The sequence below is a fragment of the Martes martes genome (assembly GCF_963455335.1).
Source record: "Martes martes genome assembly, chromosome: 1".
Classification (NCBI taxonomy): Eukaryota; Metazoa; Chordata; class Mammalia; order Carnivora; family Mustelidae; genus Martes; species Martes martes.
Genome location: NC_137888.1, coordinates 159,803,880 through 159,821,736, shown reverse-complemented (window position 1 = coordinate 159,821,736; position 17,857 = coordinate 159,803,880). Strand labels below are relative to the sequence as shown.

Genomic DNA, 17,857 nt, shown 5'->3' with positions numbered 1-17,857 from the left:
TAGTATTCAGCCTTAAAAATGAATGAAATTCTGACTCATGTCACAACATGGGTGAACCTGGGGAACATTATGCTCAATAAAATAAGCCAATTGCAAAAGAAAAAGTACTGTATGATGGCACTTGTATGCAATATCTAAAGTAGTCAAAAAAACCATAGACATAGAAAGTAGAATGGTGGTTGCCCAGGGCAGTGGGGAACGAGGAGAGGGAATTTAATGGGGCCAGAGTTTCAGTTTTGCAAGATGAAAAAGTTCTAGAGATCTCTTGCCCAACCATGTGAATATACTTAACACTACTGAACTATGCACTTGAAAATGATTAAGATGGCAAATTTTATGCTATGTTTCTTAACACGGTATTAAAAATAGGAAATTCGGAGGTGCCTATTAGCAGTCCCACTGGAAATGGCAAATCAACAGTCAAATATACGCATCTAGAGTTCAGAGAGAGGTCTGGCTGGAGACAGAAATTCCTGAGTCACCAGCACATGGATGGTTTTCAAACCACGAGACCGGACGAGGTTACTCCAGGGAGGGAGGAGGAGGGCCACGGCCACGCCTGTGGGCCACACCAGCCCACAGAGGTCAGCAGGGCCAAGGGTAAACCTAGACTGAGAAAGGGCTGCTGGCAAGGCAGGGAGACAACCAGGAGGGTAGCAATCCGTGCAAACCACAAGAGGAGAGGGTTTCTAGAAGGTTAGCGCTGGCCAACTTTTGAATGACGCTGAGAAGTCAACTCCTATGAAAGCAGAAAGTGTTCCCTGACTCCTGCAGCGTGAAGGTCACTGGAGCCCGAGCCAAGGACGCTCCTGAGGGCTGGTGGGAGTGAAAGTGAGGATGGAGTAAGCTGCGCACCAGATGGAAGGCGGGGATGTGTAGACAGAGAGTGGAAATCACCCTTTTGAGATGGAGGCACAGACGGGTCCATAGCTGGAGAGAGAAAGAGAGTCAAGGGAGGGTGTGAGTTGATTTAAGAAAGGGAGTGCTAGAACAGGATGGGACATTTAAATGTATCTGAACCACCATCTGATCAGAAGGCAATGACAGCATAAAGAAGGGAGCCCTCGGTGCAGGGCGGTGCGCCTGGAGCCCTGGCCATGCTGCCCCCCTACACGCCTCCCCCGCCTGCACCTGTCTCCTCCTGTGGCCCTGACCTCCTGTCTTTCCCAATTTGCAGATTTACGAAGGTGCCTACCACATTCTCCACAAAGAGCTTCCTGAAGTAACCAACTCCGTCTTCCGTGAAATAAACATGTGGGTCTCCCAAAGAACAGGGGCAGCGGGAACGGGGTCCCCACCCTGAGCGCACCGGCTATGTGGCCAGCGCACGGTCGGGGACGTGGGCCGAGGATGGGCAGAAGCTGGCTTCTCACGCGTGGCTTGCCAGGGGGAGGGGGGAGGAAATCACAAACTGAAGGAATCCCTAGCACGATTTTGTCGGTTTTGTTGTATACCAGGCTGCCTGCTACTGGGTCTACCTTAAGGTGTAGACATGTTGCGAAAAAATGGAGAAGGGTCACAGGGAGGAGATGTGCTCCGATGTCCTTAAAACCAAGCGAAGCCTCTGCCCTGCCTCTCCCCCGCCCCCCCCCCAACAAGGTTCCCAGGAACTCCTGGTGTTCCTCGAACACCTGACTGCAATAATTAGAGGAGTCTCCCCCTCTCCGCCCTTCCCTCCAGCCCCCACCCCAGGACCCTCCCCAACTGGCCCCGCTCTGTGGCCTTTCTCTGGCTGTGGGATGAGGTGGCGGGGCAGCTCCCCCGGGGCACACTCACGTGCACTCCGAGGCCCAGAAAATGCCCGGAACTTCTTTGCACGAGGAGCCACCCATGCCACCCATGTCAGCTCCTTGTCAGCCTGGAGCTAGGCTTTGGGACGGGATGAGGTTTGGCCCACACAAAGAGGACTGGGCAGGAACCCCTCCTTGTTGCCTGGGGAACCCGAGGCTGTCCGAGTGCTTTACACATTCAGAGGCTGCTCTTCCTTGTGGGACTCGTTGGACCTGACACTATGAGAGGAGAATGGTATTGAAGAGGAAGCATTTAATATATAATGTATATTCTAAAGCAGGGATTATTTGGGTGGGTGGGTGGGTGGGACCAAGTGTGGGAGCCTGATGCCCCTGCACAGGATGGCACAAACTGGCCGCAGGGCCCTAGGTCGAGGTATGACCCCTGGAAGCAGGGCTCCCCCCTCCAGCCCCAGCAGTGGGCGGTGCCAGGCATGTCCCTGGTCCTGGCCTGCCCGCAGCCACCCTGGGAGCCTCGGTGCTGGCAGCACAGCTCCCTCTGGTGGCAGAAGAGGAGAGCCCTGCCCAGGGCTGCAGCACCGCCCCACCCCCCGACCCGTAACCCCCTTTCCCAGAGGCCACGACAGGAGGGGCCAGCGAGGGCTGGCATGGGCCCACCTTTCCCAGCAGAGGGCCCCGCAGCGCCTGACCTGCCTTTCTCAGGTGCCAAACCCCACCTGCCCACCCTGGGCCCTCCCTTAGCGCCAGCAATAAATGGGGATCACCGGCCACTGCGGGAGGACTTTCAATTTCAAATGGGACTGTTGTTACCTCCTGAAGCTCCTTAGCGGACATATGACCCTGGGTGGGGGTGGAACCGCGAGGGGACGCCTGCTAGGCCCGCAGGGTGCATTCGAGGGACTTCAAGGCCCTGGATGAGGCGGCTGCTCCCGGGCCAGGCCCTCTGAATTTGGGGGCTGGGAGTTGGGTCTCCCACCTCTCTTCCTTCAGCGGTGGGAACTGCTGCCCTTCACCCACGCCCTGTTCTGGGGCTTGCTCCGAGTCCCCAGACAGGGGGGTCCCCCTGCTCTCCTTCCAGGGGCCCTGACCAGGGCGAAGCCAAGCGCTGGTCACCCTCCGGAGGGCAAACCCCGGGCCCCAATGGGAAGTCATGCTGGCCTGGGGGCTGCGGTCTGTGTTCTCCTGCCCTTCTGGGCGGTGGGGGTGGGGGGGTGGGGGCAGGGAGAGGGCAGGGCCCACGGCCCCGCAGAAAGAGGCTTTCTGTGACCCACCTCCCTTCTCTGGCTTCTCTTTCGGAGGAGAAAAATGTAAAATATGCACTGAGAGAGAAGGTCAGCCCCTGCCTGTTCAAACTGGGCCACTGTATGAATGTTTCTGCTCCTCAGCTGAGGAAAAACAGAAATGCCACCCACAAACCCACAAACCCCCCAAACCTCGGGCGCCCCTAAGCCCAGATCAGGAATTCTCACCCAGAGCAGGGATAACGCAAGTCACACGAAGCTGCCTCGCCTCCTACCCCTGCCGCGTCTCCCAGAGCATGTGCCGGCTCGGCCATTTCCCAAATTAAATATCAGGCCCATGGTTTGACCAGGAATGATTTGGACGCATGGATTTATCTATATGAAAGCTCTGAGAGAGGCATATTCAGTCACATTTACATATCTGGTTAAAGGTTAAAAAATTGCCTATATTAAAAAGAAAAAAGAATTATTTGGAAGCAGGACTGTCTCCTAAAACAGGAGGGGACAAGGACATGGCTACACCCACTGCTGAATAGGGAGCAGGTGTGGGAGACAGACACCAGCTGCGACTGTTGTCCCACTGGGGCCGCACCAGGGCTATGGGTCTGCCTGTCCTGGGGGAGCTGTGCAAGGCTTGAGTTCATTCTCAGTGGTGACGGCTCCATGCTGACATTGGGAGCTTCAGAGTAATCCCTTCAGCACAACGAGGAGCTGAGTTTGGAAGGGAAGCGAGGTCATTCTTGGCCCGGCCTCGAGAAGGAGAGAAGGACCCCAGAGACGCGCACCTCCTGGGACCTGGGGTCCAAGCACTGATGTGGAGGCAGCACCTTCCTCTGGAATTCGGAGGTCACCCCGGTTCATACAGAAACCATGGGGTTCAGGCCTGGCAGTCCTTCTAGGAAAAGATGCCCCTTGCAGCGGGAATGGGGGGGGGCAGTGGTTGCTCCTTTGCAGGGATGGGGGTGGATGGTCACAGGTCCCCCCTCCCAGCTTCCAGGGGGCACTGAAGGATGCCTGGGAAACCCGCCTGCTCTGTTCTGCACTGTGGCAAGGTCCCACGCTACCTTTTCTCTCTTTCACCAATCACTAACACAAACCCACTGGGGTCACCGTGATCCTCTAAGCAGTTTGCCACTTACTGTCCCTGCAGCTCAGCCACAACCCTCTGTGCGTACCGTTACTGGGACTCGCGATCCGTTCTGAACTATCAAAGGAACCATGTATGTCACAGCTAATCCTAATAAACCGGGTGTTTTCTGCACGTGGGTGTGGTCTGTCCGTCCCATCCGAGACTACAGCGCTCCCGGAACGGAGAAGAGCAGGCCCCCTTGCCGGGCAGTATTGCTGTCTGGGCTGAGCGAGTCATCTGACCCAAGCCGGTGGGTGGGGACTGGGTTTTCCCTCCTCCGTTCTTGGGGACTTGTGCGTGGAGCAGGCGGCTTTCGGGCTTGCTCCTCCTGACTTGGCCACCGCTGGTACTGGGGAGACCGGGCCTCCCGCAGCTCTGGACTCCACGGTTAGTGGCCCCCCCGGGCGGCTCCAGTCCACTCAGCTCTCAGCTCTCCTGCTGCTGGGCTCAGGGCTCTGCCTGTCCTCCTCCAGTCCTGGGTCCCACAGTCAGCTCCGCCCCCACTCCGCCGGCAGGGTGGGGCCGCAGGCCGCTTCCCTCGGGCCCCACTGCTGTTGCCTTCCCCTCCCGCCAGATGGCGACAGTGCCCGACTCGGGGGAAGGGAGGGGTGCCCTTTCAGCCATCCCCATACCGCCACAGGAGCGGGTGTTAAGTGAGTCAGAGGTGGCCTTCTGGCCTCCCTGCCTTCACCCTCTTCCTCCCGTGTCCTGGGCCCCCACATGCCAGCCTCCCTGCTGGCGACCTCGGAGGCCTTTCCTAACCACCCGGTCCAAAGCCAGCACACCCACCCTGGCTCCTTCCCCACCTTCTGTACCCCCAGCACATTACTGCCCTCTGACAGGACCTGAGTTCTGCTTGACGACACAGTAGCTCTGTCCCTCCACCAGAACTGAGCTGCAGGAGGCTGTGGGCTTGCTTAGGCCTCTGGTCTCCAGACTTGTCCAGTGAGGGAGGGAGGGGATGAAAAAGGGAGGGAGGCCTGCTGCACCAGGCACGATGCAGGCCCTGGGGCCGCCCCCCAAAATGAGCACAGGGGGACACAAACCTGCCACCCGGTGCCCAACAGTTGTGGGGGCAGGAAGAGGGGCGGTGAGAGCACAGGGGACCAGCCCCGAGGCAGCCCTGCCCGAGAGCAGAAAGACGAGTAGCAGTGGGGTACACAGGTCCTGCGGCAAGGGGGCTCAGGGCAGGCCTGGAGGGTGGAGGGATCTCAGGGTGGCACCCACAGCAGCACCCAAGGATAGTGTAGTGAAGGGGCCCACGGGGGCGGCTGCAGAGTCAGGACCAGCCCCAGAGAGCCCACAGCCCTGACTGGTGAGGGTGTAGGTGGAACACAGTGCTGCCCCTATAGGAGGGGGGCCACCTGTCAGGCTGTGGCCTCGGGTAGAGGACACAACCGTGAACAAAATGGAGGCTAGCAGGGAAGGGCAGGCTGGCCTCTTTCTGCTCCCACCTTCCCCTCTCCCTGCAGGGAAGTCTTAACTACATGGCCCAAGACGGCTGCTCCAGCTCCTGTGACTGCACCCTCGTTCCAGCCTGTTCGAGGGGAAGAAAGGAAGGGGCAGGCACGTACCTTTCAAGGAGTAAACCAGAGCCCGCACTTCGTATCTCTGATCACATCTAGAAGCCACAGCTAAATGCGTGGGAGGCTGGGAGGTGGTGGGCCAGGTGCCCACAGAGCAGGACAGGCTCAGGTATCAGGGGAGAGAGCAGGCTGCGCCTGAGAACAACGGGCTGCACTGAGGCTTTCAAGGACAGGAGGCCCAGGGTCCGTATCTGCCTGGAGGATGCCGACCGGGCGAGAATGAGCGGAGGTGAGGCTGGGCCTGACTGGGGCGGGGGTATGGGGGACAAAGGGAATCCGTGGCTACTGAAGAGGTAAAACCAACAAGGTTTGGTGACCTTGAGGGCCAAGGGGTCTAGAGGGAACAGAAGGAATGCATGCACATTTCCAAAATGCTACAGATAAGAAAAGCTTATAAAGTAAGCCCTAAAGTGTCCCTGTTATATCTTCCAGGAAAGAATGGAAATTCACACTGAAATTCACATTGGTGGAGCTGCCACTCCTGGTGGGAGCTTCCTCATGGGGGCCCCATGGAACTTCTACACGAGTTCCGCTGGTTAGTTGTATTGTTCTCATTCAGACTGGTCAGCAAAGGCTCCAAGGGATTCAGTGATTGGCTCAAAAACAGGGCAGATTCAGAGCCCCAGCCCAGGTGTCCAAGACTCTGGTGCAGGATACCCCCTCCCTACCAGAGAAGGCAGGCGGATGACAAAGCCCCGCCGCCAATGCAATGCTCAGATCTTAAACCATCTGTTTAAGGGCCTGGGATAGCCTGAGGGTGGCTTGCTGGCTCAGACATAGAAACTCCCAGAAGCCCAAGGGCCCCAGCCCTCCCTCTGAGGCCTGCCAGTGAGACTTTCCCCAAGTGAGAAATTTTTATGCCTTCTGAATGCCTGCTCGGGGACGAAGGCCGCTCCTAGTGCTAGCAAGAGCACATCCAACCGTAGGACGCCAGCACCAGATGTCAGCCTCAGCCCTCAACAGGGAGGGGCTCTTGGGTCTGCTGCAGTGAGATGGGACATTGAGGACTGTGCAGTTTTCCAGGTGGATGAAAGAACGTATGCAGAACTGTCACTCTCTTTTTTAAAATTTCTATTTCTTTGCAAGTAGGGAAGATTTTAATTGATGGTTGAAAAAATATGTTCTATTTTCGTTATAGACCTGCCTCATGTAATGACTGTTTCGGTCAGGACCAGGGCCAGGGTGAAGCCAAGTACGGCCCTTGCCTTGGACACAATGTAAAAGGGGCACCAAGAATTTTCATGAGCAAGAGAAGTAATGCTCCCATGTGATGTAAATTAAAAGTAATGTAAAAAATGCATGACGAACCAAATAGCAGCACTTTAAAGACAGGATTGGGATTCCTGATGTTTCTCCCAGCTCTGGCATGACTCAGCACACAGCACTTTACTGACCTTGCCTCCCCCCCAGCAGCCCACCGTGGCTCCTTTTTCTCTCCCCCTGGGAGGGGGGGGTGACAAGCCGACCACATGTTACACCTTATAGACACGCCGTGTTTGTTGCTACTTTGGTCAGAGTTCAGCTGATCCAGTTTTCCTTCTGTGAAAAATGTGCCAGTATCTTGAGTTGGGGTCGAGGGCGCCCCGAACAACCTCAGGGCCACGGGAAGCTGAGCCACACTGGCTTACTACCATTTCCTTCCCCACGCCTCTCGGAGGCTGTTTTCATTGTTTCCTGCTTGCAACACCGCGCTGAACACCTTCCCCCCCTTAGACCAGAAGCGGCTGAGAACAGGAGGAAGGTGTGATGAGGTGGCTGGCCGACGCCCTGTGGCCGAACTGCTGAGGGGACCGGCCACCGTCCCAGGGAACACGGACTCTCCAGGCCCCAGTGCCTCCCTGGCAGGCACAGCTCACCAGTCTCGCTCTCTCAGGGACCTGCGAAGTGCCACATCCAGAGCACTTCCCCTGTACCCCCTCCCTTAGGTTTTTCCTTATAATCTGTTCTAAAACAAATACACTTTCAAATATTTTAAAAGATGGGTTCGCTGTGTGAGTTCACTTTTGTCCCCAATATCTATTTTTTATTTTTATTTTTTTTTAAAGATTTTATTTATTTGACAGAGAGAGAGAGAGAGAGCTTGCATAAGCAGGCAAAGTAGCAGGCAGAGGCAGAGAGAAAGGCAGCCTCCCCGCTGAAAAAGGACCCCCATGCGGGACTCGATCCGACTCTGGGATCATGACCTGAGCTGAAGGCAGCGGCTTAACCCAGGGGTCCTTGTAGCATCTATTTTTTTAAAAAATGCATTGTAATCAGGGTGCCTGGGGTAGGGGGTGCAGTCGGTTAGGCATCCAACTCTTGGTTTCAGCTCAGGTCTGATCTCGGGGTCATGGGATCAAGTCCCATGTTGGACTGGTACCCGGCATGGAATCTGCTTAAGATTCTCTCCCTCTCCTTTTGCCCCTCCCCCCACTCGTGCTCACTTTCTAATAAATAAAATCTTTTAAAAAATGCATCATAAGGGGCGCCTGGGTGGCTCAGTGGGTTAAGCCTCTGCCTCTGGCTCAGGTCATGATCTCAGGGTCCTGGGATTGAGCCCCGCATCGGGCTCTCTGACTCAGCAGGGAGCCTGCTTCCCCTTCTCTCTCTCTGCCTGCCTCTGCCTACTTGTGATCTGTCAAATAAATAAAATTTGTAAAAAAAAATTTTTAAAGTAAATACATCATAATTAAAAAAATTTTTTTTCTAACGTTTAAACTTACTACATACCTTGGCGCATGTAGGAGTTTTGGGGTCTAAGGTGGGACCTGTGGCTCTTCTGCCACCAGCCTGGACCCACCCTTCCTGTCTGGGTACCCAGAGCAAGCAGAGTGACCTTGCAAAGCTTAAGTCAGCCCCTGCCACACCCTCCTCACCTCTCCCTCCACACCTTGGGTGGAGCCCAGCATTTCACAAATACACAACAAGCTCACTCCGTGGGCCTGTGTGGGCCCCTTCCCAAATAGCAGGAACTCACCTTAAATGCCCCAAGCAAGGAGGGGAGTTACGATCAGAGTCATCCCAATTGACAGCTGGGTAAACTGAGGCACAGAGCTGTAACCAGGCAGTAAGAGGTAGAGCCAGGGTGGGAACTCTGGCCATGCTGGCCTCCCTCGGTCTCATCCTGGGCCTCTTTAGGCTCCTAGGCCCAGCCGCCCTCCACCCAGCATGCCCCACTGTCCACTTGGCAAGTTCCCCTCCCCCTCCCTCCCACACATCACCTCCTTGCCAACTGCATACCTTGTTCAGCTGACCCCATGTGAGCACTGTGCCAGACCAATATGGATGAAATGCACGGGGGACTTAAGGAAAAGACCCCAGAAGTTGTCGAACTGACGACCAACAGTAAAAAGGCGCAAAAGGCCAAAACAATAACTGCAGGGAGGGCCAGAAGCCCCACTGCTATGCCCTGGGCAGAAGGGAGCAAGCGTCAGGGTATTTGTGCCTGGGCCTCAGGACCCCAGGGATTGGGGCGAGGGACCGGCTACAGGGCATCCTGAGAAAGCCACCTCTGACATCCTTGGTAACCACAGCCCCTGTGGCAGAGCCCAGGAGGTCGCCCCAGGAGGGAGGCTGGCCCTGGGCTAAGGGCTCCCCACAGCCAGTGGCCAGTGGGCTGGGGAGTGGAGGGAGCCAGGCTGGGGCTAGCTGGGGTCCCTGGGCCGCCTCCTACCCTTTCCACTTCCACCCCTCCTCCCTGGCTCTCCTCTTGGAGCTGTAGAGCAAGCTGCTGCCTCAGGGCTGATGGAGGCCTCTCCCTTCTGGCCCTGCCCACCACCCGGCCTTGGTCCTTGCAGGTGGAAAATGCAGGTGCTTGTGGGGAGACACCATGGCGGGATGAACAGCCTCTGGTATACAGTCAGTGCTCAATAAACAAGTGCTAGAAACCGATCTGCCTTGGAAACCAGTTCTTTCCTGTGAGAGGGAAGCAGCCTCTGTAGTCGCCCAGTCAGCCCTCCCACTAAACCTCCCCCAAGACCACTGAGGGCGGGGGGGGGGGGGGGGTGAGGGGAGGGGTCGGACTTCACCAAGAGGACCCCAGAACAACAGCTGTGCCTGAGGGGAGTCCCACTGCTGGGGAGGCTAGGCCCAGCAAAGAGGGGCTGCCTACTCAGACCCACACACACTCCCATCCCCCAAGGAGCCCCCATTGGTCACCAAGGCCTTCCCAGCTTGGATGAGGGGCTCTAAACCCAGAGCTTCCTCCCTGGCCCTCCCCAGGGCCTTCCCTGGAGCCCACCCAAGACTCAGGCTCAGGCTCCCACAGTGAATTAAGCTTTATTGCCACACACAGACTTTTCTGCTCCCTGTGGGCCAACTCTGCACCTCAGGGAAGCCTACTTGCTGGCTTGGCTTGGAAGCAAACAAGCCAGGGCCAGGAGAGAGGGGGTGTGGAGGGGTTCGGGGGGGGAAGCCCAAAGAGACCCCTACCCCAGGTTTCCCTGAGCAGTGCCCAGCCCCAGGGCCTTGGGGGCTGGCTTGTGTTGGGGGAAGGGGGCTCACCCTGACCCTCCTCTGGGGCTCCCAGGCACGTGGGGAGAGGGGTACCCCACGGAGCCCACCACGATACCCTCAAGGGTGCAAGGAACAGAAAGACGAGCTGCAAATGTGCACACGCATGCATGTGCGCGCCCACGCCACATGCGGACAGTCAGCAGTCCAGGCCGATGGACACCAGCAGGTCCTCCAGTGCCCGTAGCCGCTGCTGGGCCTCCTCAATGGCGCTGTAGGTCTGCACCGTGCTAGCCACGTGGAAACGGATGTCGTCCACCAGTGGGATGGAGTCTGTCTCCTGCCGGGCAGCCACGGCCGCCGCCTCCTCCCGCACGGCATCCACAAAGTCTTCCCGCTCCACCAGCTGCGGAGAGGCCAGCTCAGAGCCCGCCCGCCGCCCTCCCTCAGCCTGCCCCACCCACCATGGCCCCCATGGGCCCACCTTCTCGATGACCTTGGCCATGTACTCTGTGCACTGGTCTTCAAGACGCGCCAAGCGGAACAGCTTGGCCACACGCCACACGCCCACCACGCTGTCCTCGTCCAGCAGCTGGGCCAGACTGCGGCCACACAGCCGCTTCAGGCCCGGCAGCAGGTACATGTCGGCCACACTCAGCACATCATAGGCCGCCTCGGGGGGCAGCTGCAGTGAAAGAAGGGTGAGGGAGGGTGTGCCCCGAGGTCACCGAGGCCACTCAGAGCTCCAACCCACACCTCACAGGGCCCAGACTGCTGCAGGCACTGTGGGACCAGAAAGGCTGAAGGGGCCTGGGGTTCCCGGGCCCCAGGAAGACTTGCAGGCCAGAAGCAGCAGGGCCTCGGAAGGGGAAAGAGGCTGAGCTGTGAATCACACAGAAAGTCTTCTGAAATTCTAGCTGTGGGACCCTCCTAGGCAAGTCACTTCACCTGTGTGCCTCAGTTTCCTCCTCTCTGGCTCACAACCATGTGAGCCTCAACAGACTGTCAGAAGGGGCGCCTGGGTGGCTCAGTGGGTTAAGCCTCTGCCTTCAGCTCAGGTCATGATCTCAGGGTCCTGGGATCGAGCCCCGCATCAGGCTCTCTGCTTGGCAGGGAGCCTGCTTCCCCCCCTCTCTCTGCCTGCTGCTCTGCCTACTGTGATCTCTGTCTGTCAAATAAATAAATAAAATCTTAAAAAAAAAAGACTGTCAGAAAACAGAAGGTGCTCCTCTAAACTGAGGCAGGGGTCCCCCACTAAGGCGGTGCAGTAACTCTTTACCTGCTCCCCCGCCCCCCCAACACCAGGACCACACGCTGGGAGTGGGCTCAGCTCCCATCCAGACTTCAGGCAGGCACAGGCAGCAGGCTGGAGACAGGGTGGGCAGGACATCTGCTCGCACGTCCAGGCCCCACGCACTGCTCCGCCAGGCCAGGCACTCTGCCTGGGACACACACATCCCTCCACAGGAGCCCCTGAAAGAGAACAGCTACCAGCAGCCCTGCTCTCTCGACGGGGAAAACTAAGGCACAGAGCAGCTGAGTAACCGGCTCTGAGGTAACACACGACTTGTGGGCGGCTAACCTCAGTGTCAAACCAGGTTTGCAGCCCAAGTCCACACTTCCAGCCATTAACAGCTGTCCTCAGTGGCAAAGCTCCCTCAGGAATTGGTGGTGGGGGGGGGATCATGGACCGCAGATGGCAGGGGCCAAAGAACTGTGCCACAGGAGGAATGAAGTTGAGGAGGTGGGAGGAATGGAGGCCAGAAAGGGTGTCTGAGTGCAGTGGCTGCTGGGCTTAGGGATGGGGGTGCTACATGCAGCGAGCACAGGGCTAACATCACAGCCCGGCCGGTCTCCTGGGCCTTCCTCCTGACCAGAGGCCACGTGTCCCAGCCTGCGATCTGGCAAATGAGTTCTCTCCAGGGCCACAGAACTGGTATGTGTGGCCTCCACCTGGCCTATGACAAAGGAAACTGCTTGCCTCGTCTTCCTCTTCCTCCTGACACATGAATCAGCCCACACCCCGACCTCCAGATGCAGAGCAGAACGCCACCTCAGGTGCTGAGGACCGGGTCCAGCCCGCTCAGTGTTTGGCAAGGAAGCGTGAGTGGAACACAGCCACACCCGCTCTCTTCCACCCTGGCTATAGGGTGCTTCGAGCGACGGCAGCATGGACCGGCCGGGGCAAGGATGTTCGTGCACATGGCATTTACACCTGGTCCTTGGAGGTCTGCAGACCCCTGCCCTAGGCCGTGTCATGGGGACAAGATGGAGGGGACAACCTGGGTCCCAGAGCACACACTTGGTGCACACACCTCAGACATGAAGGAGAAACGAACTTCTCTCTCCTTTAAGTTACCCGATGTGGGTGCTCTGTTTATCCTTTATCACAGTGGCCTTTTATACACACACACACACACACACACACACACACACACCCCTTCAGCACTAGCTCTGGCTGCCCGTGTTGTCCACACGTTAGGGATGCTCTGGGGCAGCTGAAGACCCAGGGACACAAAAGAACAGGGCACAGAAATCCAGAACCTTGGGCGTGGGCCGCTATCTAGAGATAGGAGGCTCAGGGTATCCCACTGTTGTAATTCAGGGTTACTCCCCCTACCCACCCTCCAACTGGAGAACTCGGGGGCCCCAGGTGGCATGTGCTCATGGTGTGGCTCCCACCACTCCTTCCTGCTCTGGAACCGAATGAGGCCCCCTCTGCCTGAAAGACAAATCCAGACATGTTCCACACTTCCTCTCCAGCCTCCTGGAAAGCCAGCCCCATGGAGCCAAGCAGGACCTGGGTCCTCCCTTTAAGCCCCATGGAGACCCGGGCTGTGGCCCTGTCCTGACTGTCACACCTGCCAGCCCAGCGCCACCAGCCCACCCAAGCCCCGCACCTCTGTGTGGTCGCTGTAGATGTAGTAGAGCACGTGCGTGAAGATGTCGGGCGAGATGCCGTGGAGGGTGATGGCTGGGAGGCCACCCGAGGCCTCCAACTCCTCGTTCTCTCGGAAGTGGTCATCCAGCAGGGCCCGGAAGTAGTCACTGCGGCCGCAGAAGAAGGCCTGGGGGAGGCTGGGCTCAGGAAAGGCAAGGGCTGGGGCCCATGCCCAGAGAGCTGGCCGGGGACTTAAGGCAAGGGGGCGGTGGTGTAGAGGGGAAGGGACGGCACCTTGTGGCAGAGAAAGCTGCAACCTTCTACCCGGAAGCAGACATCGGGACAGCTGTTGAAGCCGTCAGGGCAAGGGAAGGGCAGCTCTCCGAGATCACCCTGGAGAGGATGGGAAAAAAAGATACCCTCAGAGCAGGGGGGACAAGGGAGAGTGGCCAGCCCCAGCCAAAAGCCTGTTCTAGCTCAACCCCTGAGGGCTGGCCTGCTGCCCCATTTGAAGACTTGAGTACAACACCAACAACAAAAGTAAAGTAGGCTCAGAAAAGGGAAGCGACTGGGGCGCTGGGGTGGCTCAGTCGGTTAAGTGCTTGCCTTTGGCTCGGGTCATGATCCCAGGGTTCTGGGATCAAGCCCTGCATGGGGCTCCCTGCTCAAAGGGGGTGCCTGCTTCTTCCTCTCTTATCCCTCCCACTGTTCCTGTGTGCTGTCAAATAAATAAAATCTTTAAAAAAAAAAAATAAAGAAAGAAAAAAAGAAAAAGGGAAGTGACTGACTTCAGGTCACACAAGGGTTGAACCCAAGAGTGGGACCTGTCTACCATAGCTACGCCCACATCGGGCCCCATCCCAAGGTGCCTTGCACTTACACGGAGCTCAGGGGGCAGGGCGCAATCGGCCAGCAAGGCCATGTCCTCCCGAAGCCGGGGGTCTGCTGGGGGGGGCTCGATAGTCAGCACCTTCACGCACGTGCCTGGCTTGGATGCCACTGTGGAGGGGAGAGTATAGCTTCAGGGAGCCAGGTGGGCCCCGCCAGTTCCCACCTGATGCCCTGGACCCCAAGCCTGGACTCACCGAACTCGGACACCTTCTCGCACTTGGCCTCCAGGTCACTGAGCAGGTCCCAGAGCTGGCACTGCTTGGCCAGGCGCTCACAGTCGCTAACATGTTCCACACCGATGTCCAGGCGGCCTGGGTGCAGCACAGGAGTCTCAGGACCCGAGATGAGCCCTCCGATGACCCTAGCACTGGGACTCCGGGATCTACTTGCTGCCTTGGGTTTCCTATCGGGAGCCACTGCCTGAGTTCTACAGGCCCCGGGACAGACAGGAGAGGGCTCAGTTTGTAGGCGGGACAAGCTCTTCCTGAGCAGACACACTGGCTCATTGTCTCCCAGCCCATCTAGGAGGCAGGTGGAACTGCCCCACACTGCAGGGGATAAGTACCAGGAGATAAAATGGGGGATCCAAGGCTACAGGGGGGTCTGCTGCTGGACAGAAACACCGTCCCTGCCTGCCCACCCTGGGCCCAGAGATTCACCTGTGTACAGGTACTGCAGCAGGGCCCCAAAGGCCACGGGGTTGATCTGTAAGCAGAGACAGCCAGGACGGAAGGTCAGAGGTGGCCACCCAGCATAAGCCCCCTGCCGTCTCAATGCCCCCCGGGATGGACGCACCAGTGGGTGCCTCAGGACCACGACATTCTTGCCCTTCCATTTGGTGTCCAGCATGTTGGCAAAGTAGGCACTGCGCACGCCCAGGACACAGCGATGTGCCCAGAAGGGCTTCCCGTGCACGACAAAAACCACATCGCTATGGATGCCTTGCTCCAGAAGCCTGGGAGGGGGATGCAGAGGGGGTGTTCAGTGTGCGACTCCCCCCAGTCTCAGCACAGCGGCCCCCATCCCACCCTGGAGAGCCCTCAGCCCCGCATCACCGTCCCACTCCACGCACACCCAGCCCTGCGCCCATCTCACCGCTGCAGGAAGTCATCGTAGTAGTCCCGCCTCCTGCAGGAGGCTGTCACCTGCTTATAGTCACGCAGGGCCCGGCGAATGGGGTCACTCAGTGCTCCATAGAGGCAGCGTTCCCCATCAAAGGTGTTGGCCTCGCAGCGGGCTCCTGGGGGTAGCAGGGCTCACCGGTCAGCAGGGTCAGGAACATGCACACTATGGCTGGGATAGGGCCTGGAGGAAATCCTCATCTCTCCCCCTGCAACCTTCCCACATGTAGGGCCCAGCCCTATAATGTGGAGCCCCTTCCAAATTACCCTGGGCCCACTCTGACACTCTAATCTTCCCTGCCAGGACCTAGGCACACAGGCACATCTGACCACCACACACTACAAACAGAGCAGGCTCAGAGACTGCCCTGTTCTATGCACTGGAGGGACAACCATAAACAGACAAGTACCTGTTCTAACTAAGCTGATACTCTAGTGGGGCAGTAGCCAATAAACAGGTTAATAAATGTCAGGTGCTATGAAGAAAAAGCAAGTAAGACAAATGGTAACAGCAGTTGTGGCTGCCACGTAGTGAGGCCACGGAAGGTTACTGTGGCCGTGACCGCATGCAGAGACCTGAATGGAATGAGGAAGTCAGCCATGCAAAGATCTGAGAAAGGGCCATCTAAACAGAAAGAGCAAGTGCAAAGGCCCTGAGGTAGAGGCAGACTTGGAGTGCTGGAGCACTGGAGAGGCAAGTATGGCTGGAAGACAGCACCTGGGGAGCCGAAGGAGGTAAGGCCACAGCAGGAACAGCAGGTCGACTTAGAAGCACAAAGACTGGCAAGGCATTCTAGTTTTATGCTAAATACAACGGCAATCTTTGGAGAACTTAAAGCCTATCAGGCTTAGGAGACCCACCAGGCTGCATTATGGAGAACAGACTATAGGTGGGGCAAAAGGGACAGTCAGGAGACCAGAGAAGGCTGGCTTTAAGGCTGGGGAGAGGTGCTGTAGTTGGGCTGGGTGGTGGCAGTGGAGATGGGGAAGTGGACAAGGCAGAAAATAGGTTCTGAAAGTAGAACTAACAGGACTTGCTGATTGGATGTGTGTGGGGGTGACAGAAAGACAGGACTTGATGGTGTCTGCAAATGCAATACACACACACACACACAGCCTCAGCCCCCCTCTCTCACCATTGGCCAGAAGATAGAGTACTAGCTCCTCGTGCCCACACAGGCAGGCATAGTACCTGAGGGAGGAAAAGGAGTACAGGAGGGAGTTACCAGGACTGAAAGCCCCCACCCCGCACCTGCCATGACCACCCACCCAGCCGGCACTCACAAAGGGGTGCTGTCCCACTTGTCCCGCACATTCACCTCCACGTCCCGTTGCTCCAGCAGGTACCTAGGCGGGGAGGAGGTCAGAGCCCCAGTCAGGACACGTTCATGGTCTGTGAGAGGAGACCCACAGACTGGGGAAAGAGAGAAAACATCCCTTTTGGCTGAGGGAAGTCTCCCCTAGGTGAGGGCAGATGACAGGCAGACCAGAGCAGGAAAGGCATTCGAAGCAAACGGACCAACATAGGTAGACAAGGTGTAGAGCTGGGAACTCAAAAGGCAAACACTGAGCCTCAGAAGCAGGACCCCAGAGCCCAGGAGGTCGAGAGTCTGGCCTGAAGGCATCTGGGAGAGAGGAGCTGATGACGGGCATCTGTTCTGGCAGAGCCCTCTGGCTGCTTGGGCCAGCAGACTGGATCAGGGAGACTGGAGGCAGGGAGACCAAGAAGGCTGCTGCAGGTGTCCGGGTGGTGTGGAAGCGTGAAGAGAAGTGAACGGATTCTAGAAGCCAGAAGTCAGGAGACACGGTAGCCAATGGCATGTGGGAGGCGAGGGGGGCCATCACGGATGGTGACGAAGCCATCACTGAGGGCAAGAAGCCTGGGGTAGACGTCCAAGCTGGCGGGGAGTGCTCTTGAGTTGCACTCAGCTTCAGGGGTTATCAACTAACTCCTAGGTTACACCTGCTGCTGGGGGGTGGGGGTGGTACCCAGGGACGCTGTGGGAGTCAGGAAGCCTGGGACCAGCCCAAGAGAGGTAGTGGTGGGTCAGATACAAGGAACAGGGAGGGAAGGGCCCACGAAGTGAGATGCCCCACATCCCAAATAGGCACCCCGTCACTCCCTGTTCTATGGCGATTTCTACGCAGATTTGCTTTAACTACACTTAGGAGTTTCCAAATCTCCAGGGATCAGAGGTTAATTCTGGGTCCTAGGTGTTCCCAGCATGCCAGTCCCGGAGCGCATCAGCGCGAAGAGCCACGTTTAGAGTCCCGGGCCCGTCTCGGGGTCTGACCTCCCGGTCCTGAGCACTCAGAGGGCGACCCTCCTCTCCGCGACTCCGCGTAGCAGTCCGCTCCTCCGGGACCCCAGGGAGTAGAACACCCCCAGCACTCCGTCCTGGCGCACCCCGGCTCGGAAAGCTGCCTCGGCCCCCTGCTGGGGCGCCCAGGCGCTCTTGCCGGATGGGGCCGTCCGTGGTGGGTCCGGCGCCGGGGCTGCGGCGGCGCAGAGGCGCGCGCCTGTCCCGAGCCGGTCCACCGCACGCACCGGGGCCGGCGGCGCCCCTCCCACCCCGCACCCCCCGGGGGCTGCGGGGTCCTCACCGCACTCGGCCCACATCCCCCTTTCTGCAGCTGGCGAAGAGGTCGCTGGTGTCCATGATGCGGGCAGCTCGGACCCCGGCCGAACGACCTCAGGCGTCGGCGGCTGCAGCGGCGGCGGCGACGCGCCCCGGCCGGATGTAAACACACGCGGCCCCGCCCCGCTCCGCAGCGGCGCCTGGCGCCCGGAGGACCGACCCGGGCCGCGCCGCCCCGCCCCCTGCG

General features: G+C 58.2%; 2 protein-coding genes across 4 annotated transcripts in view; one reads left to right on the top strand and one right to left on the bottom strand.

The window, feature by feature from the left end:
- The window catches only part of MGLL (monoglyceride lipase), a 108,891-nt gene extending 106,372 nt beyond the window's left edge, over positions 1 to 2,519 (top strand). The window contains exon 8 of the mRNA XM_080823998.1: positions 1,178 to 2,519. Within this exon, the coding sequence (XP_080680124.1) occupies positions 1,178 to 1,303 (126 nt within the window). The 3' untranslated portion in view covers positions 1,304 to 2,519. The remainder of the gene's footprint in view (positions 1 to 1,177) is intronic.
- A 7,431-nt stretch (positions 2,520 to 9,950) lies between these two features.
- Positions 9,951 to 17,800, bottom strand: ABTB1 (ankyrin repeat and BTB domain containing 1). 3 transcript variants are annotated; one of them, XR_013968417.1, is made up of 13 exons: positions 17,636 to 17,790; positions 16,316 to 16,378; positions 16,168 to 16,223; positions 15,006 to 15,150; positions 14,706 to 14,865; positions 14,570 to 14,615; positions 14,105 to 14,221; positions 13,900 to 14,018; positions 13,314 to 13,412; positions 13,039 to 13,206; positions 12,763 to 12,860; positions 10,623 to 10,823; positions 9,951 to 10,544 (listed from the first exon to the last, which is right to left on the bottom strand). XR_013968417.1 is itself a non-coding variant. In XM_080830251.1 (12 exons), the coding sequence occupies exons 1-12, from the start codon at positions 17,689 to 17,691 to the stop codon at positions 10,338 to 10,340; spliced, it is 1,437 nt and encodes a 478-aa protein (XP_080686377.1). In that variant the 5' UTR covers positions 17,692 to 17,800; the 3' UTR covers positions 9,951 to 10,337. The 3 variants fall into 3 exon arrangements, 2 of the variants coding, with proteins under 2 accessions (XP_080686377.1, XP_080686378.1); XM_080830251.1 differs by lacking the exon at positions 12,763 to 12,860 and having other exon boundaries at positions 17,636 to 17,800; XM_080830252.1 differs by lacking the exon at positions 12,763 to 12,860 and having other exon boundaries at positions 16,351 to 16,378; positions 17,636 to 17,757.
- Positions 17,801 to 17,857: the final 57 nt, after the last annotated feature.

Coding starts and splice junctions, on each gene's coding strand:
- ABTB1 (XM_080830251.1), bottom strand. CDS start 17,691: ATGGACACCAGCGACCTCTTCGCCAGCTGCAGAAAGGGGGATGTGGGC. Junction 14,222..14,569: donor GCTGCAGTACCTGTACACAG/GTGAATCTCTGG, acceptor TGCTGCACCCAG/GCCGCCTGGACATCGGTGTG. Junction 14,019..14,104: donor CGAGAAGGTGTCCGAGTTCG/GTGAGTCCAGGC, acceptor TCCCCTCCACAG/TGGCATCCAAGCCAGGCACG.